The sequence below is a fragment of the Triticum urartu genome, chromosome 3 (genome assembly GCF_003073215.2).
Source record: "Triticum urartu cultivar G1812 chromosome 3, Tu2.1, whole genome shotgun sequence".
Lineage (NCBI taxonomy): Eukaryota > Viridiplantae > Streptophyta > Magnoliopsida > Poales > Poaceae > Triticum > Triticum urartu.
In genome coordinates this window covers 135182131-135191680 of record NC_053024.1, presented here as the reverse complement: position 1 = coordinate 135191680, position 9550 = coordinate 135182131, and the positions used below count along the sequence as shown (strand labels likewise).

At 44.8% G+C, this 9550-nt stretch overlaps 1 protein-coding gene and 1 long non-coding RNA gene across 2 annotated transcripts; one reads left to right on the top strand and one right to left on the bottom strand.

The window, feature by feature from the left end:
- Positions 1-1546: 1546 nt before the first annotated feature.
- On the top strand, positions 1547-6021 carry LOC125546737 (GDSL esterase/lipase At1g28640-like). The gene is made up of 5 exons (XM_048710885.1): positions 1547-1688; positions 1747-1846; positions 5335-5380; positions 5480-5756; positions 5837-6021. The coding sequence occupies exons 1-5, from the start codon at positions 1547-1549 to the stop codon at positions 6019-6021; spliced, it is 750 nt and encodes a 249-aa protein (XP_048566842.1).
- On the bottom strand, positions 3503-4572 carry LOC125548179. The gene is made up of 4 exons (XR_007300922.1): positions 4434-4572; positions 4244-4339; positions 3774-3858; positions 3503-3682 (listed from the first exon to the last, which is right to left on the bottom strand). It is a non-coding gene; the product is annotated as an uncharacterized LOC125548179 (long non-coding RNA).
- Positions 6022-9550: the final 3529 nt, after the last annotated feature.

Below are 9550 nucleotides of genomic sequence, written 5' to 3'. Positions count from 1 at the left end.
TTTTTTTGGAATAAATGGCACTGGCCTTTGAGCTACCAAAGTTTCTTAGGTATCTATCGTCGAATGTTATAGCATTTTGTACATCATTGAAAGACAGAGGTTTTTTGTGTACAAAGTATCTAGTTTTGAAGTGTGAGAAAGGATTTGCTGAAGGAGTATGTGCGGCTAGATATGTGCAGTTTAGTTTTCTCTCATGTCTGTTTTTGTCAGAGGTAGTTCTAACTTCAAAATAGATTTATATTTGTGCAGTTAGTAGTTTTCCATTTGCCGGAACACATGGATGAGTGCACACTATCTAATATGCAAACTGAAGAAACTGAAGATTTGTCTTTTATTTCTTTTGTTCAGTTAGCTTTTTTTTCATCTCTACAAGTGACAATTTAACAAACAGGGCCATGAGGCCATGACAAACAAATAGGCATGTGTAAACAACAAGAATTTAGTGGAGCCGGATCCTCTAACATGCACAAGGAAAGTCACAAAGCTACAGTGAACTTTGTGTATAAAACAAGGAAGGGATGTTAGGGAGCTAGCACTGTGCGTGAATCAATGTAGACTCGGTACTGTTTGGCAAATTACGGTAGATGATTACTGTTTGTCGATCTTTTTGTTAGATCATGGTTTAGGGAAATGTTGTGAAGGGATGTTAGGGTACTGTAGCTTCCCCTGACTTCCCATTGTATGTCAGAGGATCTAGATCCGAATTTAGCGGGGAGGAAAGAAGGAGATGGAGTTGTGAACAGAATGTAGGATGATGTCATGTTAGATGTGAGGTATTAGGGCATGGTCAATGCATAGTCCCAGGATGATGCCCCATGGATCATGTAGGATCGGATGACAGAAAAAATAGGTTCAGATAGAGAAGCTGGATCCTTTACAGGAGACGGGTGCTTGAAGAAGAAAAAGGTGGTTCAGTGCATAAAGCTGAAAAAGTTAAAGTGGATAGTAGAGATGCATGTGTAGTGGAAGTCTATTTTCTTTTTCTTGATGAGGCTCACTAATGATAGCTTGTATTGGAGAGAGAAAAAAATCAATGTAGATGACTCAACCTACTTATTCTCATGAAACATCTATATCCATATGTCATCATTGTACATGTCCTTATCTCACATATAGACATGACATAATCAAATTCTTCCTTTTTCCCATGGAAAATGTTAAGTGGAGAAGTAAACTAGCACCGCGTGGCAAGCACGTGCATTCGCGGTGTAGAAAACTTCATATTTTGACCATGATTTATTAGTCCTCTTATATATTAGGTCATATTTTGACCATGATTTTAACTAACAAAATATAAGTTATACGTAGCAAAAAGTACTATCATTAAAACTATATTTGAATACGAATCTAACAAACTAATTTGTGACATGTATTGAAATTTTATTAGTCAAATATATGGTCAAAATTTGACCCAAATTATAACGGGGACTAATAAATCATGAAGGAGGTAGTACTAACTACAGTTACGCCAGCCTCGAGCTGTCCCCTGCTGAGAATCGTCAGCCGCTGTTGCCACTGCGAGGTGTCAACCCCCACACCACAAGCCATGGTCACCACCAAGATGTGCAAGCTGCCGAGCGCTGACTGGCTGTTCCTCTTCGTGGTGGAGCTGGGATGGACATTGGCACTGATCCCTCCTTCCCCCATGGGCCTCTCTGCCTGGTGCTACGACTCCATCTTCAGCTTCGGCGAGTACCTGAAGAACTATAAGGAATTGATCATACGAACCTTACATTTTCACTGCAGAGTGCCAGACCTTCTTCGGCAGATCCCTCTTCTTCGTGGGCGAACTCGGGGTCAACGACTACCACTTCTCTTTCCTCACTAAGAGCGTGCAAGAGATCATGTCGTTCGTTCTAGATGTCGATTTTTTTGTCCAAAAAGACCCCCTGCCGAATGCTATTGCCAAAAAGGACTACCTGCGGATAAAATTGTCAAAAAAGACCCCCTCACTAGTGGTGGCAAGCGCGACAGGCGACACGTGGCACCTTCCGCCATGCTACGAGGCGACAGGCCCTGCCGCCACGCCTGTAGGCGGCGACCAGGCTAAAACGCTAATCGAACAGTACCCCGAGCCGGGATGGAACGGGCGAGGCCAAGTGGGCCATGCCGCCACCATGCGAGGCGGCCACTGTTGCCGCTGTCGCTCATAGGCCGACAGGCCGTGCTGCTCGCGGGCCCCGCCTGTGGGCCAGGCCACCACCGCAGCAGGCGGCATCCGTCTGTTGCTGTACGCGCGACAACAACGCAGACGGCGCTAATTCCCGTCCTAGGCCAGAAGCAGAGTGAAATTCATTGGTGATGCTTATATCCTGTAAAAACCTAGGCCAGAAGCAGAGTGAAATTCATTGGTGATGTTCATATCCTGTAAAAACCCAGGTTGCAATGCCGCCGTGACCGCCCTCTAAGGAGGAACATCTTCTTCTTCGCTTGACTCCGAAGACGCAGAAGAATGATCATCATCATCTAGCGCCTCCGGCAATTCCTCCACGTGTTCGCTCATGTCAACGGCCGCATACCAATATCTAGTGTGATACATAGGTTGGCCGCATGTCGGTTCCGATGGGCCGACACTAGGGGCTGATGTGATGGCCAACTCGACCTCACCACCCCTGTTACTGCATTCGGCAACATCAGTGACTGAAATGAACTCCACATACACCATCGGCTGACCATACATTGAGTTATTGGGATTGCCTGCAAATCTCATGTACGACCCCCACGACCGATCACCTGTGACAGGCCGCAAACCCCAACAGGCAATTGTCTCATCATTTCCTCCGTCAACGATGAAGGCCTTCATTGTCATTTTTTTCCTGCATCCCTGGGCCAAACACCGCTAAGATGCACCTTCTAACTGCTGCGTAACCCACGTTGACCACGTCTCTCACTACAACTGTAGTCGACTCGCACAAGGACACATCCAACCCGAAAGGACCGCCACGTAAGACATTCCTATAGTACACTGCTAAATTTTTCATAGTACCTAACCAACATACATGTTTACATTTCAAACAATTAGTAACTGAACATTTAGTACTAGTACGATGAAAACATTTACATATCATAAGACTAAAATAATAACTGTATTTTCTTTACAAATATTCGATTTGTTTTTAGAATCATTTGCTAAGACTTTTCAGGGTTGTTTGGTTAACGGGTATTTAGAGATCTATTTTTTCTCAAACTCGTCTACGAGTGTCACAAACTAAAACTATGTTTGCTTTTCTCTAACTACCCCAAATATATCCTAAACTGGTTCTCATAACATGTAAAAAAAATTAAGCTTTCGGAAAAACGACTATTAGTAAAAACTGGTTTTCTACAAAATTTCCTTACAACAGGTTATGACAAAACCGAGGGTAATTACTCGCTATCCAAACAACCACTAAACATAATAGTACGATAATAACATTTTAATATCATATGAATAAAACATTTATTTTCTTCCGGCTTTATATAATTTTGTCATATCATACGATAACAATCATTTATTTACAAATAATAATATTTACAGCGGCATGCACATTATTCACAACAGTACATCAATATAAAAAATATTAACAAAATTACGGCGTCATTTTATACCTTAGCTCCAATATGGATGTGCTTGCAAATGCAATTAAGCGTCAAAATAGTTCAAATAAATATCCGTCACCAGTACTATATGAACGGAGTCAACCTATTATCACATGAACATCAATATTACACACGGATATTTCTTTCTGTTATCAAAAGTATGAAAATAGCACTTGCATGTATGTGGTCATCACCTCAAAAGGGACAACGAAGATGAAAACACAATTTCTTCAATCACGTCATCTCCTCCTTGTTTGCTACTAAGATGAATTATTTTACCTAATTACATACATCATTAAGTACATTAGCACCTAATCTTAACATATAAAATTTAGATTATTGCAACATAACAAAGTAGACCTACGGTTTCCTAACCATAGACTTATTAATAAACATACCACATGCAATGAATAATTACAGTGCAATTTGTTTCTTAATTACCGTATTAAGAGCTTCTCGCATGTCAATACTAATGGACGCAGCTAACATTGGTACAACATCTTCAACTTACTCTTCTAAAAAAATTTGTATAAATGTTGTATCTGTCGTCTGAAATTATTTCTAACCTCTAAGCACTAACATCGCATAGCTAATGACGAGCTAAAAGACTAACTAATTACCACCGTGCATGCACAAAAAAATTCATGTATTGCAAAGCTCATACCTTGATCTTCAACTTCGTAGTTCACTTCGCTACGCAAATCCTACACCTGAAACTCTCAATGACTCCAAATGACTCCTCCAAGTGCTGAAATAATGCCTAAAAAAACATACAGTACACAATTAGGAACTAATAAAACAGAACAAAAACATCATGCATGCGAACGAAACCAACAAAAATGGATAGATCTTACCTTAATCTATCTTTTCTTCAACTACACCATCTTCGAAATCCAACTCTAAATCGGCCAAAATCACTAGTGAAAGTGGCTACCAAGTTTTTCTTTCTGTGTATTCTTGTAGACTTAGACAGAGCAGAGAGGCAGAGAAGGCAACCAGAGATATGAGAGAGAGAGAGAGTGTATGCGCACGGAGCCGCGGTTGTGCGTTTAAAAAGAAGAGGAGCACTGTATTGTCGGTAGAACCAGCCAGAACTCACCTACCACGGCCTCGGATTCCAGCATCGCGGTGTCTCATCACACGCAGCAACAACAACGCTCTCGAGTGTGCGGCAAGAAAACATGCGTAGAAATCAGCATGTCTGAGTGCTGTCGCTTCGGCTGCAGCAATAGACAGAAGCAGGAATCACACACTGCTTTAATCAGTGTCTACATAGGATTAGTTTTAGGCGGGAATCCGATTCCAGATCATCGAAACTTGTGGCAGATAGCAAAACAAGGAATCGTGGGAATCAGTGTGTGGGAATCAGCACCGTCTGCAACAGGAAAGGTGTTGCGTGCGCAAAGCAACAAAAAGATGCCGCCTCCTCTGGTGGCGGCCTAGCCCACGTCTCGGCCCGCGCGCAGCAGGCGCTGTCGGCCAAGGAGCGGCAATGCCAGCGCTCGCCGCCTCGCCCAGTGGCGGCGGGGCCCGCCACTCCTGGCCCATTCCGTCCCAGCGACGCCATTGGGTGAAACCCGTTTTCCCCGCGCGGCCGCCTCCTGCTATGGCGGCAGGGCCCGCCGCCTCCTGGCGTGGCGGCAGGTGCCACGTGTCGGCTGCCGTGCCTGCCGCCACCAGTGAGAGGGTCTTTTTTGACAATTTCATCCGCAGGTAGTCCTTTTTGACAATTCTGTTGGTTAGGGGTCCTTTTAGACAAAAAATCCCAGATGTCATCAGGACCATCTCAACGGCCATCGAGGTACAACAATGTCCATGTAGCAAATCACCAACCTGCATTGCAGAAATGGTAACAGAGGCAGTTTACGCGGTATTGATCTAGCTATTGCAATGGTAACAGAGGCTGATCAAGCACGGGGCGACAAATTTCGTGGTTCCGAGGACAATCCCATCGGGATGCGCACCGCCGGTTCTCGCCTTGTTCCCCGATGCCGCCCCGGCAGAATACAACTCCACCACCGGTTGCCTGGAAGATATCAATAAGCTAGGGATGCACCACAACCTGCTGCTGCAGGAGGCCCTCAAGAAGCTCCGGGGCAGGCACCCAGGCGGCATGATCGTTTACGCAGACCTCTTCGGTCCAATCATGGACATGGTGGAGTTGCCTCGCAAGTATGGTAAGCAAATTCAGAGCTATATTCTGCAGCAGGCTGTTTGTAGTAGGTGGTGGTAAAGGTTGATGGTTGTCATTCTCCAGGGTTTGAAGATGTTCTTACCATCTGTTGCGGAGGGCCTGGGACACTTTTCTGCGGTGATGAAGGTGCAAACCTATGTGAGAAACCGGCTGCTTGTCTGTTCTGGGACGGCGTCCACTTGACGGAGGCGGCTTACCACTACATCGCCGATGTCTGGCTGGACAGCATGGACTCCCCTGCAATATAGAGCAGATATCAGTTAGTGAGGTAGCAGAAGCTGCTCTGATTCATGGACTGGCTTGTCTTACTCCCTTGAGGACTTTCTGAAAAAGCAATGGAAATGAAATGGAATCATGGAAGAAGCTCCAAGATGACTCTTTAGGAGTCACGCTGAACTCTGAGCGAATTACACCATACAAGTTACAAAACCAGAGGATAAAACCTTTTTCTTATTGTAACACCGAGACCCACACTTTATTCTGGAAACTACTCCCTCCGTCCCACAATATAAGATGTTTTGCAAGCTATGGAGGGAGTAGTTTCTGTTTGTTTTGGAGTTATCTGAAGTTCATTGGATGGATCTGATATGGGTTTCCAGATTACAACATGGCAAGCTTCGGAGGGCAGCAATCCTCCTTCCCAACCACCTACCTCGGCCTGCCAATCTCCACGCGGAAATTGCGGCTGGTGCACTTCCAATTCATAATTGATCGAATTCATGCTAGACTGGCGGGGTGGAAGGGCTGGCTCATGAGCATGGCGGGCCGGCGCATCCTTGTGCGTGCGGTGTTAACTGCACTTCCAGTGTTTGCCATGACCATCCTCAAGGTCCCAAAGAAAATTCTAAAGGAAGTGGACAAGGCCCGCAGACAGTTTCTTTGGGCGCAAGATGAGAAAATCACTGGCGCCAAATGCAAAGTGGCTTGGGAAAAGGTTTGTCGGCCGGTGGACAAGGGAGGACTTGGCATTTTGGATCTTCATCGCTTTGGTTCTGCCCTGCGGATGAGATGGCCGTGGCTCACCTGGTAGCAACAGCGAAGCCCCTGGATGAACTTTCCTATCCCGTGCGATCACGACGACCGGCTACTCTTTGCATCGGCCACCTCGATTCAGCTGGGCAACGGAAGGACCGCCAGCTTCTGGACAAGCTCTTGGCTAGGATCAATGGCTCTTTGTCAAGAGTTTCCAACTCTTTTTCAGCACTCGCGTGGAAAGAGCAGGACAGTACACGAAGCCCTAGCCAATGACAAATGGATCCAGGACTTGAAGCACGGTAACACGGGTGAAGTGGTTGTGCAGTACGTGCAGCTGTGGCGCAAGCTGCACACAGCCAACGTCACACTAACCACAGATGAAGACTCGATCACCTCGGTGGCTGGCGGTGGCAACTCTTACACTGCCAGTGCTGCCTACAAGCTGCTCACTGACAATGTTGATGCTCCAGGAATCAAGGCGGCAATCTGGAAGGCCTGGGCCCCCGGAACCGTCAAATTTTTTGCATGGCTACTTCACCAAGACAGACTTTGGTGCAACGATCGCCTGCAGCGGCGCGGGTGGCCAAATGGGTATTTTTGTACCCTATGTCTCAGAAATCTCGAGAGTTCTACTCACCTCTTTTGGGATTGCCCACTATCACGCTCGATCTGGGAGACGACATCCACCTGGAATGGTTGTGCAGCATTGCAGCTTAGCAGATCAAGGAGCCACTCCTCCCTTAGCCACTGGAAAAGAATAGTCCAACTAACACCATCAAGCTCCAGGAAAGGATTGAAATCATTGATGATGCTGATAGTCTAGGAGATATGGAAGGAGAGAAACGCATGTGTATTCAACAGCAAGCTGCCCCACGCCGACACGTGCTGCACGCCATCGGGAACACGCTTGAGCTGTGGAGACTGGCGGGAGCAAGATGCCTAGAGCCCCCTTTTGGGGAGTATGTAGCGAGAGAGTAGCCCTAGGATAATGCCGGCCACCTATATCTTCTTTTCGTTTCTCCTTTTGTACCCTTGATCGCTTGATCACCCCTTGTTCTCCCGTTGCTTTCTCCTAAATCAATGAAGCCGAAAACCCCGGATCTTTAAAAAAAAGTAATATATGTTAGAGCCTGAAATGTCTTGGTACTGTTCAGTCTTTCATGCCATTAATAAAATATTCACCAGAATCTACAACCATGCATCATTAGGAAAAGAGGAAAATAAATCTACAACCATACTAACAAGTATTCCCTCCGTCCCAAAATATAAGAACATTTTTACACTATACTAGTGTCAAAACGTTCTTATATTTTGGGACAGAGGGAGTAACTGATAAATAAACTTGTACCGAGTAGTAGTTTAATTGTTCTGAAGATGAACGGACAAGCCTTCGTGTCATAAAGGCTTAAAGCAGCTTTTCCACAAGTCTATATATAATGTAACAAATCGTAGTTCAGAACCTTGGCCAATAAGGAACAAGTGCAGTTTAGGAAATACAGTACAAAAGACACAGACTTAATTCTTGATGTAGATCTGGACAGATGGAACGAAGCTTTTGGCCCTTCAGAGACTATATAAGTCTGTAGAGGGAGTGCAATCCTCCATGCCCACAAAATTCAGCAGCGACCTCGGAATAGGAGGTACTTAAATATCCATGACACCCTCCAGCATGCGAACAACTTGCCCCATCATTGGCCTATGATCCTCAGCATCTTGAATGCACCAGCATGCGATTTTGCAAGCTCTGCTCAGCTGCTCCACATCTGCATCGCCTTCCAACCTACTATCCAGTAGGCACATGACATCTCCTTCATTCACCTTCTTTTGCTGGTGATCTCCTTAATTCACCTTGACTATAGCAAAGATGGGAAAGTAAGTGAACTTCCCTTCCTTTATTTTCTCCACATTCCTTCGCCCCGAAATGATTCCAAGAAGCATCATTCCGTAGTTGTAAACGTCAGACTTATGTGTGATCGGAAGCCCTGAGATTCACTCCGGTGCAAGATATCCGATGGTCCCCCGCATTGTTGTCAGTGCCCTGCTAAAATCTCAGCCAAGCAGCTTTGCCATACCGAAGTCTGCAACCTTAGGACAGAAATCTGTATCAAGAAGTACATTGTCCGGCTTTATGTCGCAGTGTATAATGCAATCCTTGCATTCCTCATGCAGATAAGCCAAGCCTCTTGCAGTTCCAAGTGTTATACTATACCGGAGCTCCCAGATAAGTTTTGCAGAACTCTTCGCAAAATTTCCAAGGACTTGGCCATATGGAGTGTGTCGACTGTAGTACTCCCCCCTCCCCGGTCATATCTTACTATCTTTATTCTTTTATCATGCTGATTTTCAACTTCAGCTTTGAATATCTTAAATTTATCCAACGCTTTAGATCTTTCTTTGATTGGATAAATATAACCATATTGGGAGTAATCGTCTATGAATGTTATGAACGGGTCATAGCCCATCCACACTTTTCACAGGAAATGTTTCACAAATGTCAGTGCGAATGATTTCTAGTGTTCCTGTGCTATGGTTTGCACCCTTTTTGATTTGTTTTACATACTTTTCTTTAATGCAATCTATGCATTGTTCTAAGTCTGAGAACTCTAATGGAGGAAGAATTTCATTTTTAACTAGTCTTTCTACTCTCCCCTTCGAAATATGGCCCAAGCGATAGTGCCGTAATTTCGATGAGTCATGAGTTCTCTTTCTTTTCTTTTGTTCTTTATCCGACACGGAAACATGGTCATTCACATTACACACAGAATACACTTTTTCACATAGTGATAATAAATAAAGCTCATT